The sequence below is a fragment of the Ictalurus furcatus genome, chromosome 11 (genome assembly GCF_023375685.1).
Source record: "Ictalurus furcatus strain D&B chromosome 11, Billie_1.0, whole genome shotgun sequence".
Taxonomy (NCBI): domain Eukaryota; kingdom Metazoa; phylum Chordata; class Actinopteri; order Siluriformes; family Ictaluridae; genus Ictalurus; species Ictalurus furcatus.
Window position 1 is genome coordinate 13886317 of NC_071265.1, and position 24224 is coordinate 13910540.

The 24224-nt window shown below is 37.4% G+C and overlaps 1 protein-coding gene across 1 annotated transcript in view; it reads right to left on the reverse strand.

Annotated features, from left to right (window-relative positions):
• The window catches only part of cntn4 (contactin 4), a 284000-nt gene that overhangs the window by 103524 nt on the left and 156252 nt on the right, over nucleotides 1–24224 (reverse strand). The window contains exons 9-11 of the mRNA XM_053636675.1: nucleotides 21163–21302; nucleotides 13979–14108; nucleotides 13139–13289 (exon numbers count right to left, since the gene is read on the reverse strand). Of these exons, the coding sequence (XP_053492650.1) occupies nucleotides 13139–13289; nucleotides 13979–14108; nucleotides 21163–21302 (421 nt within the window). The remainder of the gene's footprint in view (nucleotides 1–13138; nucleotides 13290–13978; nucleotides 14109–21162; nucleotides 21303–24224) is intronic.

A 24224-nucleotide genomic window follows, 5' to 3' on the forward strand; every position in this document is an offset into this window, starting at 1 on the left:
TTACATACAGTCACCACCTAAGGATGCTGGAATGCTTCCATATAAGATGTCTACACTGAATCTTGGGGATCTCGTGGTGTGATCGTGTACCACATTCCGAAGTGCTTGCAAGGACAAACTGCAAAAGCATGGAGGCCACGATAACTGAACACCAACTTTGCTGGCTTGGGCATGTTATTAGGTTGCCTCCAGATCACCTGCAATGGCAAGTCTTGTATAAACAACTTCATTATGGCCACCGGTCCGCAGGGGGTCAGAAGAAGAGTACAAAGACCATCACTGAGAAAATGTCAAATCGACCCCTCATGACTGGAAGAAGCGCCTGTTAACCGTTCCCTCGAGTGGCAGCGCTGCCACATAGGAATAGAGCAGATGGAATCAGAGAGAAACATGAACAACAGCAAAAAACTAAGGAGACATACAGCCATGCCTGCCTCCACTAACCCAGACTTCACATGTCCATCATGCAATAAAATTTGTAGATCACACGTTGGACTCTATAGCCATAAAATAACACACTGTTAACGAGGAGGAATAAGAGGAATAAGCTAAGAGAGAGAGAGAGAGAGAGAGTGTGTGTATGTGTGTGTGTGTGTGTGTGTGTTTGGACAGAGCATTCCAGGACAAAATTAAAATGACATTTATGACATTCATGCACTCTGTATCGACCCATATCTCAAAGTTTTCTTTGATATTATGGGTTTCCATGGTTATACAAAAATCATACTAAGCAGAGCAGTAATAAAAAGCTGAGGGCAATGAGCCAGACATGGGAGTTCAAAATAAACATCCAGTATTACTACTTTTAAAAAATGGACCTTCACCAAACACTTATTGTGAAAGGAGAAGGTTAGCTGTGTCAAGTAGACAAATTTGCTACATAAATTCAATAGCACCAAATTTTTATTTCACATTTTCCCCCTACCCCTTGGAAGGAAGTACATATGACCTGACACTTTCCCAGAGCTAATTTTCTTAACACATTCTGTGCTGTTCAATAATTCAGTGCACAGATTTAGCATGTGAACTCTTGACTCAGACCACTTCACCATTCAATTCTTGACTCAATGTAAAATCCAAAAGGTCTTCAGAAGAGAATAATGTGATGTGTTTCATCAAATCGGTTATAGATATCTGTGCATGAAATGCATGCCTTTAATAGAGGTCTGAAATGCTAAGGTAATTCATTATGCCTTGTCTTGTTTATATTTTCTTCATATTGAAAAAAAACACCCCTGTTGCTAAAAAAAGATAATAATACAGATGATGTCTTAATATAGACAGTGGTAGTAGTTGAATTGAACAGTGCATGTAGTTCATTATAGGTGACAATTTCAATTAAGTCTTCTCATTTCGCTTGCGTCTTCTCCCAGTTGCAGAATGCAGGGGAAGAGTGCTTGTAATTAAAAGAGAGAGAGAGAGAGAGAGAGAGAAAGAAAGAAAGAGAAGAGTCTTATATCTCCCACTGATAATGATCTCTTTCTTCTCTCTCACTTCCTTTGTGCAGTGAATTCTTCTAGGAATTAGAAACAACACATATGTGCTGCCTGAAATGTGCACAGGGACAAAGATGGATTACCAGTGCTGCACTGGATGGCTCTTACTTTGAAAAATTATATCAACCCTAGGCTCCTGTAAAATAAATCTAATACCATTCCTTTTTCTTGGTTACTAAGGTGAACATTTGCCTTATCTGGTGAAACATTTTTACCTCTCTTGTACATTGGATTAACTTTTAACCAGTTTCTTTAAGACCTACAAAGCTCCTGCTTAATATATCCATCCATCCATTTTCTGTACTGCTTATCCTTCAAGCAGGGAGCCTGGAGCCTATCTGGGGCACAGGACACCCTGGATAGGGTGCCAACCCATTGCAGGGCACAATTTCACACACACACACACACACACACACACACACATATACAACAGACAATTTAGAAATGCTAATCAGCCTAGAACACATGGGAGGAAACCAGAATACCTGGAGGAAACCCCTGAAGCATGGGGAGAACCCCCAACCCTGAAGGTGTGAGGCAAATGTGCTAACAACTAAGCCACTAAGCTACCATGCCCCCTGGTTAATACAAAGAGTTTCATTTTCAGAAGTCAATTTTCCCTATTGAATGTCCTAAAAACTGACCTAACAAATATGTTGCTCTTCCCTGCCCTTAATTAACGCCGGTTATCAATTGTATAAGTCAGTAAACATAACATGAGTGGTGGTCGATGGGCTGTCCACCATTGTGATTGATCAATTGATTCCAGAGAAAAATCCATATCTACCTTGCAACATGCCATATCAAATTAGACCCTGCTGGTCAAAGAGCCTTTTAGGTTTGTTTGTTTATTTTTTTAAGTGCAATGTGGTGGTCTGTTTTAGAAACAAAAGGTATGTTAGAAGGAAACTGGTAGCATTAGGGCATGCTCCAGCCCTTCGCTGAACAGAAAGTGCTCTCTTTCAAATGACATTCCAAAGACTAAGCATTCCAAATTTCCCTAGTGAAAGAGGACGACAGGGGAAAAAAAACCCAAGCAGGCCACATAAACATCTGTGTGTGTAAACTAATCCTCTCAAGGTGAGAGAATGTTTGGATGGCAATGAATGTGTGTGTATGTGTGTGCATTTGAGGGGTGGGTTGTCCCTCATTTTCTAATCTGACATGATGTTCTCTCATGAGTACACAAGAGATTCAGTTGCCAGTTACAAGCAGATGCTCAATTACAAACTGTGCAAGGAATTTAAATAACTTGATGAGAAAAAAAATTACATTTAGAACATGATGTACGGTGGATTCTCATGCAGTTTAAGGCTAACAATAAACAGATTTTTGTTGTGTTATTTATCAAAGAAAAATTTGTATGATTATGGATCAGCTTTCTGTAAGGAGAATATTTATTTAACATTTATGGAAGGACACTGAGGTAAAACTAACCCTTTAAGTTCTCCTCCAAGTGGTTGATTTTGCGCTATGCAGGTTATCTGGAACATGACAAACTGCATATTTTGTCTTATAAGAGAGAAAACAAATAAAAAACCTGGTGAGTAAATAACGGCTAATAGTAATTTTAACATATACAATAACAGAAACAAACTTGTTTTGCCAATATTCCAGAACATTAAAAATAACTATAGTGTGACATTGTTCTTTAATAACTTGATAAGAGGAATAAAAATACTTACAAAACACCACCCTGTGGTTGATTATCTATATAGAACATCATGCTATGTCATGTTTTATTCCTTACATATTATATACAATTATGTACACCATGGAAATTGTTAGCTTTTTTCACATATTTGGACAAGCAAACATTTGATCATCTTTGAAACAGTGCCTATTAAATAAGTGATATACTTGAACAAAACCACAAGTAAAATGAGCTTTTTCAATCATTTATTCAATCGAAATATCAATAGATTTGATATTCTTCTGTGGAAAAAGTAAGTACACCCTTGGCCTCAGAAGCTAGTATGGTCCCCTTTAGCAGAAATAACTTCTTGTAGGCATTTGGCATAATTGTCCACCAGACTTGCTGGAATTTTTTTTTACAACTCTTCCATGCAATATTCTTTCAGTTGCAAGATGTTTGAGGGTTTTCTTGCATGTACTGCCTGTTTCAAATCCCCCCACAACATTTCAATGGGATTGAAATTGGGGCTTTGACTGGGCCATTCCATAACCCTCCATTTCTTCTTTTTGAGCCATTCCTTGGTGGAATTGCTAGTGTGCTTAGATAAATAAATGGTAAATGGTGCACTTATATAGCGCTTTTATCCAAAGCACTTTACACTGTGTCTCATTCACCCATTCACACACACACACTCACACACCAATGGTAGCAGAGCTGCCATGCAAGGCACTAACTTGCCATTGAGAGCAACTTGGGGTTCAGTGTCTTGCCCAAGGACGCTTCGGCATGTAGAGTCATGTGGGCCGGGAATCGAACTGCCAACCCTACGATTAGTGGACAACCCACTCTACCACCTGAGCCTGTTGAAAGGTCCACTTTCTGTTCAACTTCAACTTTTGAACAGATGGCCTCACATTATCTTTAAGTACTCTTTGATATGATGCAGAATTCATAGTTGAATCAAGCTATCCAGTTCCTGAGGCAGCGAAGCAACCTCAAACCATAACATTTCCACCACCATGCTTCAGACTTGGTAAGAGGTGCTTCTCCTGAAAAGCTGTCTTTGGTCTGCACCAAACGTGTCTGCTTTTACTGCGGCCAAACAACTCTATCCTTGATTCGTCTGTCCAGAGCACATTATTCCAAAAGGCCTGGTCTTTACCTATATGCTTGTTGGCAAATTGTAGTCTTGCAAAGGCTTTTTCCTGGCATGCCTCCCATGCAGGTCAAATTTGTGCAATCTCTTTCTGATTGTAGAAGCATGCACTTTGACACCAACAGTTGCAAGACTTACTAGCAGATCCTGTGATGAAATGTTTGGGTTCTTGGAGACTTCTTTTTGCATCATATGGTCTCTTCTTGGGCTGAATTTTCTGGGATGGCCAATCTTGGACAAATTGACAGTCATTTGAAATTATTTTCTTTACAGTGGACTGATGTATTTCAAATAATTTTGACATCTTTTTACATTCCTTGTCAGACTTATAGGCATCCACAACCTTTTTCTGAGGGCCTTTTTCTGAAGGAATTTTTGCCGAATCTTTAGATCTTGACATCTAGGCATGATGACACCACACACTTCAACAGCAAAGGGAACACCAGACACTAGATATGAAGGGGTATAAATAAAACAGGTTCCTTTAAGCGGGTTCTAATCACTGACACCTTGAACACTTGATTCTAATTTTATGGATTTGAAGGTGTGATAAATGTAGGGGTATACTTAATTTTTCCATGTGACTGATCTGTTTTTGTTAATTCAAATTGTGAAAATTACTACAAAATATCAATTTTATGTGTAATTTGATAGAGTGTATCAACTTTAATAATACACATTGTTTCAAAGAGGATCAAATGTTCAAATATGTAAAATAAATAAATACATAAATAAAAATGATCCATGAAGTTTACTTATTTTTTCACATGACTGTATGCAGGACACAGGTCCAGTGTTGGGCAGACTGATAGGGTAGTGCAAGTACCGTGGTCTGGATGCTTCCAAAAATTGTTGGGAGAACAGGGAGCACAGTCTAGGCAGGTCAGGGTGCAGCTATGATGGATTCTCTTATGCAATCTCACGCAATAAGCAATCTGCTCAGCTCTGCACAATTATGATGTCTGGCTGTTGTTATCCTGATGTCACTTCTGATCTATGTAATTAGTATGCATTTTTCAAGTTACTGTTTTCTATATCACTCTCATACCATTTATTTGCTCTTTACATAGTCCTGTGTACAAAACCTCATTTTTGTTTTATGTATTGCACAAAAGCATGATATTGTGTACGTAAGGATGACATCCATATACTGTATGCTATTCTTGGATTTTTAACAACAGATATTCCAGAACTTAGATCCCTAATGAGCAAGTAAGAGGTGACACTGGCAAGAAAAATGTCCCCTTGATAACTTAAGGAATAAATATTGAGAGGAACCCGACTCAAAAGAGAACAAATTGCTCTGGCATAAGAAGAATAAAACATTTTGGGACATGGTGTTATTAATAATCAACTTTGAGATAGTAACAGCCATTACACAACAGCACACCCCCAACCTGTTTTATTCCTTACATAAGTCATATAGAGAAAATGCAAACAAACATTACTAAATTTATTAAAGGTGTATGGAATATTCAGTATGAATACTTTGTGGAATAGGAGTCCTAGGATGTCCTAGGTACAGGACAGTCATTATGATGAAAGCAGCACTTTCTTCTATTGCTAGACTTGCTAGACAAAGATCCATTTGTCTTTGACCTGTCTTTACTTGCAGAGAAAATACTGTAAATTAGGAAACCCAGAATGATTGGAAATTTCCAACATCCTTATGACCACGAGATAAGAAGCAAACGAGGGATATGACAATATCTCCAAGTCACTCTGAGTAAGAGTTAATAAGCCCTTAAACCAGAAGCAGGCAATAGTGAACAAGAATTTACAGGGTGAAGCCTGATGCTGAGGGCGAGGATGAGAACTCTTCTAAAATAAGAAGCCTCCCCCTAAAACTGTTTCTAAACAGAATGAAAATGTATTTAAATTTTTTCAACTTTTTGATTGGTATTTTTTGCAAGTTTAAGTGACACCACTACTTCTTTCTCTCCAAAAAAAAAGAAAAAAAAATGAAAAAAGAAATAAATAATTGCTGATGTTACATGCTACAGAGACAATAAAATTAAGAATTAAGGCCCAGTTATGATATAAGAAGATAGCTTGGAACAGCCTGTAATTAGATATGATAATTGGCTGTCAAACATGTCATGTGAATCCATAGTGACAGTGGTGTTGTTAACCCACAGGTCCATCTGATGCCTCTGCTATTTGAGCCTTGATTCACCTGGAATGAAGCCTGTATGGCAGATGTGCTTTTAAATGCAAATTGTCATGACAACATTTATTTTATGAGCTGAAGTGTACAGTCATTAAGGATCTCTCACTGACTCTCCCACTGTCGTTCTCTCTAAATATTTGATGCTATCCTACAGCATTGCCTTCAAGGAACCTCAGCATGTGCCAATTTCAATTAGCTGTTTTTTTTCCTATGCACTTGTATTACTCTTGTTGTATATTGTTTATTCAATTATTTATTCACTTATTTATGCCCCTGCTTAGGGTTTAAATTTTCCTTTTGGACTTAACTAAATCACAAAGCAGCATTCACTTCTAAATCTACAAGCTATAAAACCTTTAGGGATTCTTTAAATACTTTGTACTGCTGCAAATTCAACATTTTTTCAGATTTTTTTTTTCAGCCACTCTGGATACAAATGTACCTAAAATAATTAAATGTATAAGTGCCACTACCCCTACCCTCCTCCCCTATTTAAAAAAGACTGTCTTGTTAAAATCTTCCTATAAAACCCTTCTGTCCTTCATATAGAGTCTAACATGTTACTACTTGACTTAGTCTTTTTCATACACTACTCATTATTTCAGTTTCCTGAATGTTGATTGCTGAAACAGAAATCACTCAAAAGTACAAGGACTATATATTGTAAATGTACAAAATACGTAGGCCCTGGAAAGTCATATTAATTCAGTAGTAATGCATGGTGTTCTAAGGAGCTATGTATGTGATGCAGAAACTAAAATCACATTGCGCAACTGACCACTGTAACGCTTAAGTCTCCTGAGTTTTAGAGTGCATGGAGTCATAGCTTCTGATGAGCTCATTACACTGCACTGCTCATTATGCATTTGTGCATTAAAAAGAGCATGAAAAAAAAGTTGCAAAAACGACGTTTCCTTAATACTGTTCTTGACTTATTAACAAAAAGGATGGTTGGGTTACTACAGACAGCTTATTTCTTTCATTAGGCTTAATGTTAATTAATTTCCACAGCTATCAGCATATCATGCTTAACTTTTTTGTTCAGTTCTGATCGAAACCAGCTATTTTCAACAAAACACACTAAATATAATTTTCCAAGATGTGCACAATTCCTACAGTTCATTCATCCATTCATCTCCAGTAAATGCTTTATTCTGGTCAGGACTGTGGCGCATCCGGAGCCTTTCCCAGGAACACTTGATGCATGACAGGGATAATCACACTGGCTGGAATGCCAGTCCATCATAGGGAACTATGCACACACACATTCACACAATCATTCATACCTTTAGGATCAAACTACTGCTCAACAAGGTGCCCTGTTTTTTTTTTTTAACAAATATTGGAATTTTTTTTAGCAATATTACAGAGATTATGTATGGGTTATTTTTACCTGAGCGTAATATGCAGAAATGAAAGAGTTCAAATTTATGTACCAGTATTTGTGAATATGCTTTCCTCTCTATGTCATCTGTGCACATACAGCAGTAATCAGCTGGATCCTTAAGTATTAGAACATGGTCAATGTGTCTTTAGCAGCTATTTATATTACTTATACTGGGAATAATGAAGATGAATTTAATGTGTAGTGGGTATTTACAAATAAATAATATGCACTACTATAATCCTACTATGATCCTATGGCCCTGGTCTTTAGACACTCTCTGCTATCTCAACCTCTTCTTTGAGCTCATGTCAGCTTGTCAGGAAGAAAAATAAATTGGTGCAAACACCTCTACCACTTAGCTCTCCTTCCTTGCTGGCTCCCTCCTTTCTTTTCAGCAGTGGAAAAAAGGAGGGGCTGCTGCTATGAAGATGGATTACCCTGCCATTGACACTGACTTCCCTTCATCCAGCTCCACTGAGTAGAGCTCAATGCAATTAAGGCAATTAATCTTACACAAGGAGTTCACATACACGTTGCTTTGATTAGTCTTGGCTTCGAGACAGGTGTATATGCTTCACCCACACTGAAATGCATTGAAAAACATAGCCAACTACTTATTAGCCTTCAGCATCAATAGCAGTGGCAGCATTTTTTGGCTTGGTGTAATGGAAGTTCATAGGGTAAATAGGATACATTTTATACAAAATGTACAAAAGCATAAAATAAAATATAAAACATAATATAAAACCACTATGCATTTACTTTAATAACATGTAAAACGTGTAAGAAAAAAAAAAACCTAAAGGAGCCACAAGGATTTATTTTTGGTTACTGACATTAGGGTTAGGTGTAGACATAGCATTACTTATCTACGGTAAGACACAAGACAATGAAAATACTTCAATGATAGTAGCAGTGTGTGTGTGTGTGGGGGGGGGGGGAGGTAGGGGTAGTTGCTTGTGTGTGGGGGGGGGGAGTGGTTGGATCTGTGTGTGGGGGGGTATGTGCATGCAAAAGAAAATGTCAGCATTTTTCAGAAATATACTTGCATCTGCAAAAAGTTCCTTGGCTTGTTTCCAGGTATTGACAATGCAATCCAGCATCCTGTCAAGACTTAATCCACAACAATACAACCTGGGATACAAGCATTCTTTTGTTTTAATTACCTACAAGCCAAAGACTAGGTATACAGGTAGGTGGTCTGAACTGAACTGTGACTCTGAAAAACCCAGATTATTTTTAGTTTTTTTTTTTTTATCAAACTCTCAAAAACATCAGAGAGTTTACAATATAGATGGTGAAATCTCATAATTTCTGTAAATCTTGTGGCCAGGCCATAATCAAATTTTTAATCATTCATTTCTTCATCTTTGGTTAGAGGCTAATATCGTGCACCATTCAAATACATATCTGGCTGTTTAATTCAAGAAAGAATTTTAAATACTGTCTACAAACAGCTTTTCAATATATCAGACATAGTACCAAGAAAAATTAACTTTGAAAGCACTGTGCAAATTTATTCGTCTAATCCACAGAATTATCTGATTTACCTCAGTGAGGAACAAGCATGTTCAAACTGTTCAAACAAATAAATCAAACTGTTGAATGACATATTCTTGATTCAGTCAGGTGATTCAATCTGCACAATGTCTTTAAGGGAAGTTCTTAGAGGGAATAACACTGATGCTTTGCATGGATAATTTTTTACTGCTTAAAAACAAAACAAACAAACTAACAAAAAAACAAAACAAACAAACAAAAAAAAAAACAACCAACCACACAAACAAAAAAGAGTAACTGATTAGTCAATATTAAATAAACTGATGCATGTACAACTTTTTACAACCTTCCTCTACTTAACAGCATAGAATGAATAACAGACAAAACAAGTATTTCAAAGACAACTTCCTATAGCAATAATATAATCATTTAGCCAAAATCACTTAAATTAGACTTGACTAAAAGTAGAATATGCTACTTTAAACATTCAAATCTCTATATTTCTTGCCCACAATTATGTAAATATTATGAAAATGAGAATAGTATTTGAACAGTGAAATTCATTCTCAAAGCCAATCTGTCTTAAGTAACTCTGGTGTAGTACAAATATGTACAGTATATCTGATGTATTTTTACACTGTTTACTTTAGACAGAACATTATCTATAATTCTTACACATCTAGGCAGCCGAATAAATAATAAATAAATACATACACAAATAAATAAATAAATTACTAAAATGCCAACAAACTTATAGTGGGGGAACCAAGTATTGAACAGGTCAACATTTTTTTTCAGTAAATATATTTCCAGTGCGGTTGTTCACATGAAATTTTCACCAGAATTTGGTATTAACTCAAGAAATCCACACATATAAATAAATCTAAACATTAAAGTCCATAAATGAAGTTATGTGTAATAAACTGGAATGACACAGGAAAAAACTATTGAACACGCTAACTGAAATTTATTTCATACTTAGTGGAGAAGCCTCTATTTATAATGACAACTTCAAGATGCTTCTTCTATGAAGAAATTAATGGACCACAGTGATTTTGGCCCATTCTTCTAAACATATTGTTTTAAAATCTTGTTCAATTGGATTCAAGTCAGGTGATTGACTGGGTCATTCGAACATCTAGATTTTATTTCCTCTGAAACCAATTGAGAGTTTCCTTTTCTGTATGCTTTGGATCGTTGTTCTGCTGGAAGGTCCACCCACGTCTCATCTTCATCACCCTGGATGGCAGCAGATTCTTCTCAAGAATCTGCTGGTAAAGGGCTCCATTCATTGTTCCTTCAATTATATGAAGTCTGCCAGTACCATGTGATGAAAAACAGCCGCACACCATGATACTTCCACCTCCACACTCCACTGTTGGTATGGTGTTTTTAGGGTGATGTGCAGTGCCATTTCTTCTCCAAACATGGTGTGTAGTCTGACCAGACTACACTCTCCCAGTATTTCATAGGCTTGTCCAATTGAGTTGTAGCAAACTTTGAACGAGCTTCGACATGCCTTTTCTTTAGTAATGGAGTCTTGCAGGGTTAGCGTGCACAGAGGCCATGGCGGTGGAGTGCACTGCCTATAGTTTTCTCTATGATGATGGTACCTGCTGCCTCCAAGTGTTTCTGGAGCTCTTTCCGAGTGGTCCTTGGCTCTTGGGCTACTCTTCTGACTATTGTTCTGACTCCCTGGTCAGAAATCTTGCGAGGAGCTCCTGTGCATGGCCGGTTGATGACGGAATGATGTTGCTTCCACTTGTGGATAATGGTCCCAATGGTGCTTACTGGAAGATTCAGAAGTTTTGAAATACATCTGCATCCGATTCCATCAAAAACAATAAGGTTGCGAAGGTATTGGGAGAACTCGTTGCTTTTACCCATCATGAGATGTTTCTTGTGTGACACCTTGGTAACAAAAAGCCTTTTTATAGAACATCAATTTACTAACCCAGCTGATAATTTGTACAGATAAGAGGTATGATTACTTTCTATCTACTTATGGATTTCAGATGGTTCCTTGCCTTACCTTTTTTTCTTAGCGTGTCCAATACTTTTTTCCTGTGTCATTCCACTTTATTTAACGTAACTTTATTTGTGGACTTTAATGTTGTGAATTCTTTATATTTCCGTATATCTTGAGTTAAGACTGATGTCTGGTGAAAATTTCATGTGAATAACCTCATTGGAAATATATTTACTGAAAATTTTTTTTGACATGTTCAATAATTCTTTCCCCCACTGTATGTCTTGTGCTTTACCAGGTATACAAGCAACAGCGCCACACCCAGTATTTTACTGTATTTTACTTATCAATTTGGAGCTTATGCAAGGAGTATTCAATTAGTCTGCAACATGTGCGTATGCAAGTCAAAAACTACACGTGTGTGCCGTGTGCTTTGAAACACTCTGTTCCTCTTGGGTGCACAGACAGAACAGGTGAAGGACACCAGCACCAAAACCTCCATGCAAACACACAGCCACTTTGTTTGACAAGCACCAACCCCAACTTTGGATATGTAAACGATGGACAGCTGTGATGTGGCTTGCCTCTCTCTCTCTCTCTCTCTCTCTCTCTCTCTCTCTAACACACACACACACATGCACACACGCACACACAAAAACATAGCCCTGCTGATCTGAGATGCTCTACCTGCCACTGTAATTCACACAGGGAGGAGAGTGTGTTGATAAGGTCAGCGTGTTATGGTCAGGGTTATGAGGCTGCATTAACGCCCACACGGCTGTGAAAAATTAGCAAAGCCTGTGATGCTTGAAGTGTGAGTGAGAGAGAGAGAGAGAGAGGGAGAGAGAGAGAATGAAAGAAAGAAAACTATTACACTGAAAAAAAAATCTTAGCAAGTGACAATAAGATTACAACAAACCAAATATAACATCATTAAACCTATTTCTAGAATTTTTTATGAATTTTTATGTATTTCTTATTGTATTGGCAAATCATTTTGCTTCTTTCTAGAAATAAATGCTTAACATTTTATGCCAATAAAACATGACCAATTCAAGCTTGAAATTAGTAGAAATGTCTAGAAATAAGAATAATTGTATATTTTATGGCAGTACAATCAGAAATACTAGAGATACATTTGACTATATTAAAAATATTTTCACTTGCTAAGACATAATTTTTTGCAGTGCAGGTTTAAAAAAAGAAATAAAATCCATGAAATATCCAGGACAGATACAGCAAAAAGCTGGAATTACACTGCTATCAGGTATTGAAAAACCCACTAAAGGCCTGAATCTTGAGTATATCACAGAGATGTTTAGAGTGCTAAGTGTGCACTTCTTGCTTGAGAATGTATCCTGCATGGCTGCAGCTGGAGACAAATGGTGCAATTCAGCATCAGTACATTTGGTCCCATGAACAAAAACAAAATGAGAAAAATAAAATTGTGGAACTGGACCCCTCTACTGTTGTTCCAGGCCTTCAGTATGCTACTGGCTTTACACTCCAGCTCTGATATACTGCTGCTCTCAGAGCAGTATAGAGTTAGAATAATCAATTAAAAAATTAAAAATAAAAAATCAACCAAAACCAAATCTTTCCTCTGTATATAAGTGAATGATTTGATGTCCCCAAGCCAGAAATAAAATTTAGTAAGTGAAATAAAGGACGCGATCAGCCTTGATTGTTATTAGTTGGGTTGGAAGTGCCTACATGCAATTGCCTACTGGTTGAAACGCAAATCAAATTGGTGGAACCATCAGTGGTATCAGCATTAGTCCTTTACTGGTGGAAAAGGGTTGAAAAGCATCTACGGTGAAATACCTGCTATTCTCTCTTAGTGCCTCACTGCCTTTTTTCCAGGTGATCAGGCCTCGGGGAGACATCTTAGGCCTGCAATCAATCAGCACATCACCCCCTTCCTTCACCAGAATGTGGCTCTTCAGCAAATTTGCTCCAAAATCCGGAGCCACGGCTAAAACATGACAGAGGGACTTTTGATCAGTCTGGTAAAAGGTTTTAAAAATGTGTGTGTGTGGCTCTGTATGTGTGTGTGCACATTGAAATGAGATGGTGGAGTGGAGGTTGAGCTAAATATACACACCTTAATTACCACCCATTCATTTTCTCCGGTAGGAAAAACAAAGGGAAAATGTCATGTACTTAAAGTTTTTCCTCCCTTTTTTTCCTTGCTTGGCTGAGCTTTTATTATGATCATTTCCACCACTCCTCTTGCCTTTTAAAAGCCCCTTGATTTATTGTGTCTGGGTGAGGAACTGATGTCAATTACATCCTGTCTCCTTTACTTTCTCTTTAACCCCACTGCCAAATTAACTCCAAGTAGAATGATCACAAATCAATAATCAGAAGGAGCTGGGGGGAGCAGAGACGGACGAGGGGAATGGTGAAAATGAGAGGGTATCGTCACATTTGTGCATCAGCAATAACCATAATTATGTTGTCTGACAGACATAACACACACACACATTTTTCTCATCCCACAATGCAGGAGCATAAGTACCATCTTGCAACCAGTGGCACACAAAGCCTTACTCTAAACTATGGATAATACACACTTGCAGTATTGTCACACATAAATACAGTACATACAACATATTTGTTGGCGACCTTTCAATAAGACTCATGTTTTAAATAAATACTCACCAATTACTCTGAGCTCTGCATTGGAGTACACCTCCCCGTATTTGTTCCCAGCCACGCATTGGTAGATTCCGGCATCGGACAACACCAAGCGACTAATAGATAGAGCGCCATTAACTACCTGCACCCTTTCCTGTCAAGTAATAAAGAAATATTGCCATTAAGAGACTTTTAGTAAGATTGGTCATTTGCATAAAAGCACTGGGTTTCACTGAGTCTGTTATATTTTTCACTTGAGCCCATTTGCTGTCAATGTTGGGGATAGAGTTGAAAAGAGATTGAAAAAAAAAAAAAAACACAATAAATCTGAGAAAGAAAGAGAAAGAATGGTGACAGGAGAGGCACTAGGTACAGTATGGTGTTATAACATTATAAGGTATGTTGTTATAACTACTGTCTCTGAAATAATTAAATGTAAACAAATTTGACTTTGTATATATGAAACACAAAAAATGACCACATTGGCCTCACATGAAGATCAGAAGATATATCTAGATTTCACTCGGAGTAATTGCGCGTACAAGCAACTGTTAGAAGTTGATTTTTATAAAATCTAAAATCATCCCAATAGCAAACACAAATTGTCAGATCTAGTTCCAGATTAATGACACTCTCACTCTCTGTCTCTCTCTGCCCTTGACCTCATCTGTTATTTGCAGCCTCTAATGCCTTTAATGGCCATTTGTGAAGGGATGTTTTTGAGATAGCTCAGCCTGTTGTCAGGAGCATTAGAAGATGGGCATGTGGAATGGGTGAGCCTGTTCTTATAGTGCTTTCTAACAGGAAGGCCACACACACACACACACACACACACACACACACACACACACACACACACACACACACACGTACATACAATAACCACTAGCACAAATAATAATAATAATAATAATAATAATAATAATAATAATAATGATAACTATAATAATAAAAACATGACCAAACACTTAATAAACTAATCTGTAAGTGGTTGGTTGTGGCAGAGTATTTTTGGGGGTATAACAATTTGTGGGGGTATCAGATTAAAAAAGGGTCCACCAGCATCGAAAAACATATGGTGGTGTACATCAGTCTAGTAGAGCTTGGCACGTTCTATTAATTAAGCGTAACAGTCCTCTTAAATCAGCAGTTTCTGTGTGGGGGAGGACCTGAGGCAGACCATCTGCAGCAGCAGGTCACTTCAATGTACATGCCTGGTGTCACTGTCTAATAATTCTGTCTCTATGAGAACACTCATTTCATAAGAACCCTCTGAGACAAAAAGCACAAGTTTTTAACAGGTCACCTTAGCAATGTTCCATTCAGATACACATAGCAGAAAGAATAAAAGGGGTAGAGTCTGTGTTAATTAAGTATAATGAACGTCTGTGAATGGCATTACTCAATGCTTCCTACTTCTGCAGAATCTATGACCTTTAGTTATCAGAATGATTACTGATGCAGACAATGCCATTTGAAAACTGTTATATACTCTGTATTGATTCCTTCATCTATATAAATCATGCCCTTGGCATTCTGCCAGTAGAATATTAAATTAAAAAAAATCTGTACTGTGTTTGAAAATCTAGTAAATATTCTACAGTAGTAGCTCTGAGGTTATGGACTAACAACTGGTAGGTTGCAAATTGAACCCCATGGCTTCCATACTTGCTATGCCATACCATGGACTCTCACATTACATTACATTGTGAAGAGTCACACTAAAGTCATAGTGTTGTTACTCATTAGAATAATTCAGTCCTACCTCATGCTTACAGCATATACACTCAACGGCCACAGTAATACAGTGGATATAAAAAGTCTACACTCCCCTGTTAAAATGGCAGGTTTTTATGATGCAAAAAAAAAAGAAACCCAGATAAATCATGTCAGAACCTTTTCCACCCTCAATGTATAATTACAATGTATAAAAAATTAAGTAGAAAACAGTAAAAAAAAAAAAATAATAAAATAAAATAAAAAAATAAATAAAAATAGGGAGAAATAATAATAATAAAAAAAGGTCACAATAACCTGGTTGCATAAGTGTTCACACTCTCTTATAATTGGGGATGTGGCTGTCTTGAGAATGAAACAATCACACTCATCTCCTGTTCAAAAGTACAGCCATCATCAATGAAATTGTTCTGATTAAACCCAAATAAAGACCAGCTGTTTCTGTAGGATTTTCTTGACATCATCTTGGTTTCATCTGACTGCTGAAGCCATGGTCCGCAAAGAGCTTACAAAGCATGCATGGTATTTCACTTGTTGAAAGGTATCAATATGGAGAGGGGTATAAAAGAATTTCCAAAACATTACATGTACCATGGAACATCATGAAGGCCATCATCAACAAACAGAGAAAAAGGATCACCACAGTGACATCAAGAACAAGAACAGAACATCTCTCAAAAATTTACCAGGAAGGCTGTCAAGAGACCAACGGCAATATTACAGGAGCTACAGGAATATCTGACAAGTACTGATTACTCTCTGCACATGACAACAATCTCACATATTCTTCACATGTCTGGGCTATGGAGTAGTGTGGCTAGACGAAAGCCCTTTCTCTAAAAAAAAAAACCTTCCAAGCCCCTCTGAATCACCCCAAACCTTGTGGCAAAATGTGTTATGGTCTGATGAGATCAATTCCAAAAGATATAATAATTCCATAATTCCAAAATGTTTGTTTGGTGCAAAAAGCACATTACCAAAAGAAGACCATACTCTTGGTTAAGCATGGTGGTGGCAGCACCATGCTTTAGATCTGCTTTCATGCAAGTGGAGGGAATCACGAGTAGCTATAAATACCAGTCGATTTTACTGCAAAACTTTCAGGCATCTGCTAGTAAGGAAGATGAAAAATAATTTGTGCCATGCTGATAGACTCTTACCCAAAAAGATTGAGTGGTGTACACAAAAGGATTTTTTTCCCCCCTAAAAAGGTTTTGCAATTTTACTTTAAAGGTGGAAAAAATATCTGACAAAATTTATCTTAGTTGTCATTTGTCTTTCAAATCACAAAAACCTGCCATTTTTACAGGGGTGTGTAGACTTTTTATATCCACTGTAATACCCACAATACTTTTTCCAGCTAGTCAATCATGTGGCAGTAGCACAGTGCATAGAATCGTGCAGATACAAAGCCTCAGTTAATGTTCATATCAAAATTAGAGGGTGGAAATTTGTCATCTTCTGACATTCACCATAGCATGGTTGTTGGTCCCAGACGGGCTGGGTGAGTATTTAAAAAATTGTAAATCTTCTGGGATTTTCAGAAAAAAACAGCTATAGATATACCCAGAATGGTAAAATAATAATAATAATAATAATAATAATAAATCATCCAATAAGTGGCAGTTCAGCCGGCAGAAATGCCTTTCTGATGTTGATGCTGCAGAAGTGGAACCCAATGTGGTTTTCTGTTGTTGTAACATATTTACCATTCTATGTAAACTCTAAAGAGTGAAAAAAAATCTCAGGAGATCAGCCATTCATAATAATTACATAAATGTACTGGTGTTCCTAATAAAGAGTTAATTAAGTGTATTTTAAATTCTTTTCACTCCTTATTTAAATATGTGTAATATGTGTATGTATAAATAATTTCTGTGGGAATGTGACTTTTAGTTCTGAAAAGTTACCTGAGGGAAATGTTTTAACGGGGGACAGACTAGTAGTGGTGTTTATTTAATTATTAATAATTTTTTTTAAATTTCTTGTGTGGGAAAGCTTTACCCGGGGAAGGTTTAGCCAACCTTTGTCTTGCTGTTTGCTGCTAAATAAAGAAGTTCAATGCAAGCCATTGTAACCCGTATTCATTCTCTGCATCCTGAGGGACTGAGGATATTCTTGAACTATAAATACATTTCCATCCAAGGATTTTTTAGCCCATTTAAATGTTTACCGATAAAATTTCACGTATCGACATAATCTTTTTTTCATTTAACTTTAGCACATAAATTGTATGTCAATACTTCAAATAGTTTGGAAATGTTTTTGTCGGGAACAATGGCATTTACAAAAAAAAATGTGTGGAGTACCTGGAGAGCAATAGATGGTCACCCTTTGCAATTTATATAAACGCAGTAGCCATCCATCGAGGGAAGAATAGGAATGTGCGTGCCATCCACCATAAACCTGGGGCACAAGATCTGCCTAGGAATTATGGTATGCAATTTCATTGGCCTCTCCTGCATTCAGCAGCCTGATATAATGCCGTATTCATTTTTATTTAATTGCTGTACACACAACATGTACACATCGATGGACAGTCATTTTACTAACCCTGAAAGTTTGCCCCACTACTCTGTAGTTGGCACAGGTTGCCAGCTTAAACAGGGTGATGGCAATCTGCTTTTGGATCAGAACTGGTGGTCAGTGGCAACCTGCAATGGGCGCAACATCAGGACCAATTAATTGGCACAGCATCTCAAACGTGAGCTATGACATTCTAAAATGTTGCAGACAGAGACTTTCTGTGAAGTGTCTCTCAACCACTACCGCCCAGAATGCCCTACTGCATATTCTCTCCCAGATTCGGGCTTTGTCACATAAGGGCAGTTACTTGGGGCCCTAACAGCCCATAACAGCAACTCTCCTATTCTGACATCATCTTCTGACATTTCATACAATTGTAATTATTTGTGAAAATAAAATGTCAGTAAGCTGGCTAATTTCAATTAATTGTCTCAATACTCTCCATTTTACAAAGATTTGAGGATATGTGGGATGTAAAAGGTACACAATTCGTGATATACACTAAATTATGTATGGAACTGGCAGATTTCTTTTGTGATACACCAAAACTTATGCAACAATTTGGTATTTTCAAGGATAAAGGCCAATTGGATAGAAACAGGTGGAAGATTTTGCAAACCTTTTATTTATTTCTTTTTAAACGCGTTTTCACTTTGTTGATAAAAGAACAGCGCAAAAAGTGCATGGAAACTTGCCTATTGAGTCTTTTGTAGATACATCACCTGACAAACAGTCAACAAATAAAAGCTAAATATTACAAAAGGTTATGGATACATGGAATAGATTAAAAAAAAAAAAAAAGTGAATCTTGTTTATTGTGTGCAATTGAATTGTACAAACAAGTACAAAGCAAAGACAGCAAGTTTGGCAAACAGTAAAGGTTTATAAGCTTTCATCTCTTGGCCTGTGGGTAAAAAGCGATTAAATTCTCCTGTCTGTGTTCAGAGATTTAATGGAAAATTACAGTGTATGTGCCATCATTGTGGTCTAGAATCAGTGAACCATTTTGTAGTTTGTTTCGGTCTGACACATATAAACAAACGCCTTCCTCAATAGATAAAGAAAAAAAATTATAAACTGCTTGAATGCTCATGTAATTCACTGAAAGATGAGTAGAATTTTTGTGTCCCTAATTAAGAATTTCCTAAGTATTTTTTATTAGCTGCCAGTGTTAGGGATCATACAACTCCGGTCTACAGACAATTCCTTGGACTTCATGGCTTGGTTGTGCTCTGACATGCATTGTTAACTGTGGGACCTTATATAGGCAGGTGTGTGCCTTTCCAATTCATGTCCAATCAACTGAATTTACCACAGGTGGACTCCAATCAAGTTGTAGAAACATCTCAAGGATGATCAGTGGAAATAGGATGCACCTGAGCTCAATTTTGAGTGTCAGGGCAAAGGCTGTGAATACTTATGTACATGTGCTTTTTTTGTTTTTTATTTTTAATAAATTTGCAAAGATTTCAAATAAACTTCTTTCACGTTGTCATTATGGGGTATTGTTTGTAGAATTTTGAGGAAAATAATGAATTTAATCCATTTTGGAATAAGGCTGTAAGATAACAAAATGTGGAAAAAGTGAAGCGCTGTGAATACTTTCTAGATGCACTGTAGCTAGCATTTAATTTCAGCCCTCCTAACAGCCAGGGGAAATCCTGGATTGAGACACAAGGTCATTCCAGAATCATCTGGCAACCAGTACAGGTAAGCTGAGCTTATCATCAGAGCATGCAACTCCTCTTGTAGGTGACGTGATTGCTAGCAAGAGGAGTATTCGAAGACACATTTTCCAAATCAACACACAGGCTTACAGTATATGAAGGGTCTTTAAGGGACTCGAACACAAAAGGGAGGTCTCAGATTGGGCTCCTACAAGAATTTGGAGGATGGAGGCAATACTCAAAGACACAGGCAACCTGTCTCACTGTCCATCTTGAAAAGCAGATCTTCTCATGTAGGGTTCCACCAGGGGGTTCCAAAAACTAGTAAAAGCGGTAGTGGGAACCAAAGTCTTGCAGGACATATTTGTATAATATGACTCTGATAAATAGGACTTAATAGCACTCTCTGGTGATAGTTGAAGAAAAGTTGTGGGTTGCGTTGTGCCAAGCAACCCCACTTGAGTCACAGCCATCTTCTGTCACAATTAGTTTAAAGCCTGCCATAGACAATGAGAGCCATCAGGGGCAAAACCAGGTCTGTATTCAGACACTGCTAAGACTAGAGTCTGAGAAGGCGCAAGAAAAAATTTCTGATAACTAAGCTATAAGGAATGCGCTGTCGAAAATTGCAAACCTCAGTGTGCCATGCTCTGGATTACTGATTACACTTAAGTCATGTCTGTTGCTGTCACTAGCAAGTTGTTTAGACTTTGACTATACTCATCTCTGAGCCAGCATCCAACATTGATGTTGGTCTCACTGCATACCTTGGCCCTGGATATCCAGTTAAATCATCAGGGTCAGCATTCAACAGTGCATGCTATATTTATGCAGGGCAGTAATGGTCATGAGGGAAAACCAACTAGCATCCAAGGTACAACTAAATGAGTGGAGGCTAACAGCTACTTCTGACCATGGTTACAAGCTGCTACATGGATATACAGTATGCATACCATAATCATGTAGACAGATGTGCACAGGTAAGAAGAAAAACAAGAAGTGTGTGGAAAAGAAAAGAAATAAAAGAAGGAGTCACTGATGTATGGCAAATACTGGGTCGTATGGCACTATGTGACCTTGTTAGAGGATCTCAGGATGCATGTGCACAAGGTGGTATCCAGGTGTTACACAGAACCCCTGGCATGACCCAGAATTATTGCCTTTGGTATTTTGTGGTTTGTCTTTAGAATGAACTATAAAATTCAAATGCAGTAAGTGAATTGACAAATATGCCTTTATTAGATTATTAATAAGAAAGTGTTCAAACATATAACAAACCTCTGTAGGTTCCAAATTTTCTCCATTCTTCATCCACCTATAGGAGGGTTTGGGTTTGCCTATGGCCATACACTCCCACACCAGAGAGTCATCAATGGCCTTTTGCATGTCCTGTGGTTTTTCAATCATGTGTGGAGGAGCTGCACAAGAAAATAAAAACAAGGGGAACAAAAGGTAGATTGATTCCAGACATAAAACATTCAAAACAGCAAGACTAAGTCAACCACTCTGTATTGTAGGAAATGATGCATAATATACATATATTGTTACATACATTTTTGGAGTACATCAATTGCAAAGAAATCGTGCTTGGTGCACTACATGACTGAATTGAATATTCACTTGTTCATGGGCCATACCATAAAGTCCTTCACAAAATCCCATTAAAGCAGATCATGCTTTAATTATACATGAGTCATATTGATTCCTATCTTTTAAAGGTATGTAACTCAAACCTGGTTAATTATTGAGCAAATGCCCAAGAGCATACTCTGAATGTGAAGGTTGAATGTGAACTCCTGTACACCACATTATGTTAGTACCTCTACAAATTAGTTTTTACACTTTACCACATTATTCTACACAAAACCAACAAAGACATACAGTATCATATTTTTTTAGCAAAGGGCAGACTGACAAGAGGTCCAAAAAATAGCCCAGAGAAAAATTAATATCTATTTGTTTGCTCCTAAACTGTAATTGCTTTTTTTTTTTTTTAAACACGATGTACCTACTCGCCCAGCAAGCGTGCCTTCTGTGTGAAACTTCTATAACCTTTATGATGCTGTTTTTTCCCTCCTCTTCTTATCCCTACAGTCTATCTTTCACCTGCTGAAAGAGTATTGACTTTTAGCCCCCATGGTGTAAATCAAGGACCTGAGTAAGCCACACAGCACACTGCCCAAACGCAAAGACACTATAGGTAAGAGTAACTGGAAAAAGTGCAATGAAATCCATGATTATCAGTCTATTTCTGTATCAGGCATAAGTAAACAATACAATTTTTGCTGTAAACAATAACAGTAAACAATACACTTTTTCACTGCATATTTTAGTACCATCACTCAACAGAGTTCACAGAGGATATCATAGATATGCTAAAACTGCCAATAAATAGCTCTCTTTTAAGATGTCCTTTGAATAACATTAAAAGCCTGTTGTCACTCCCTTCTTCTGAACTAGGTAGGAAAATGGTGCAAAAACCACCTGCACTGGCTTGCTAATCAAGTCGACGCAAGCAGAGAGGAGGGCAGCTCTAAGGGAGGGTGAGTGTGTCTCCCTCAACTGCCGGTGGAAGCGATAAACATGAGATAGGCTTATCGATCGGCACATTCCCTGGCTCTGCTGACGAATGTCTTACAGGCCTAATTCCACGGGACTTCAAAATAAGATTACAGATTTTTATCACCTGACTGAGAAAAAAGAAAGGGAAAAGAGGGGAAAAAGAGACAGAAATGGACAGAGAGGAAGAAAGACAGGAGCACCAATCTGCAGGCTAATCCTACTGAAATAGGATTTGCACAGCTTCTGGCATACCACAGTGTCTGCATACAGGCTTGAATGCTTCAAAGTGGCTTGTAAGTAATGGCAAATTATTTAATGCACAGAAATGACTTATGCCCTGGATGACTGTGGCTGACTTATAGACCAAGGCAGAAGAGAAGAGTGGGAAATGAAACAGCAGCGGGCATTGATGGAAAATCAAGGAGAACTACCATAAATTATTAAGCCACCTCAAACCAGATAAAGGCTGGTGCTGGTGGGTTTCAGTAGTACACACACACACACACACACACACACACACACACACAGTACTGTGCAATAGCCTTCGCACATTCAAAGAAATGCTGATGCCTTAATGAAATTAAAAAATAAAAATTAATGAAATTAAACATTTCTACACACAAAAAAATACTATAAATAGCAGTAAGAAGAAATAAACTAAACAAAGTCAGTATTTGGTTTGACACCACTTTGTTTAAAAAAATCAGTAGTCTCTGGTACAATTTGTGCAGTTATTAGGATATTGGCTAGTACATTTTACTGCATATCATGAAGAATCTACCACAGTTCTTCTGAAGACTTTGAGTGTCACACCTGCTTTTTTTTTTTTTTTTGCATGCAAAACCCAGTAGCCTTCATTATGCTTTTTTTTTTTGTCTCAAAAGTGGTCTGTTATATAATATGTTGTGTTCTTTATTGCCATACAAACATTTTTCTGTAGCATTAATTTTTTTTTTTTTTTTTTTTTTTTTGTAAAAGTCATGGTTGGAAATATTTTTTTTTTGTACTGACTCAATAATGCAGAAGTCTTAACCTAAATATCTACAGGGTGTCCCAAAAGTCTCCATACATAGGGGAAATACACTTTTTAGCAAAATGTCTTCCAAAATATTTCATACTTAGCTTATAGTACAGTGTTTTTTCATATAGCCTATAACAATGTCTTTGACAACAGAAGAACATATTGAAATCATTCTAATGGCTGTATTGGGAAGCTGTTGCAAGGTTGCAATGGACATGCAATTACATGCATACAGTAACACCAGATGTGTTAACACGAGTCGACAAAGAAATGTCAATCTTGTTGAGAAAGTTACATTTTGCTAAAACGTGTTCATTTCCCCTATGTATGGAGGCTTTTGAGACACTCTGTATAATAAAATATCTTCTGAGAAAAAAAAAAAAATAGGGTACCTAACACTTTTACACAGTACTGTATATAGAGTATACAGTCACGGCTGCTATGTTTCTAATTATGCACATTTTATGCCCTCTCTAATTTTACTCTACCTTTTTTTTTTGTCAAGAAACTTGTCCCCTTGCATTCCATGTCATAGGGTATAAACAGTGACATGAAAAGGATAATAAAACATTCAGCTCTTTGAAGGCTATTCCTGTATATGGGCCATTGGGCATCAGCAGTAATGCAAACGTGAGCTAATGCGAATACTAGCACTAGCGAGCACTCCCATAAGGAGAGGATAAATCCCAGTGCTCTGTTGCCTACAGGTACTTACTTAATAGGGAGCTGTCTCATGTGAGCAATTCGGCCTTGCCAG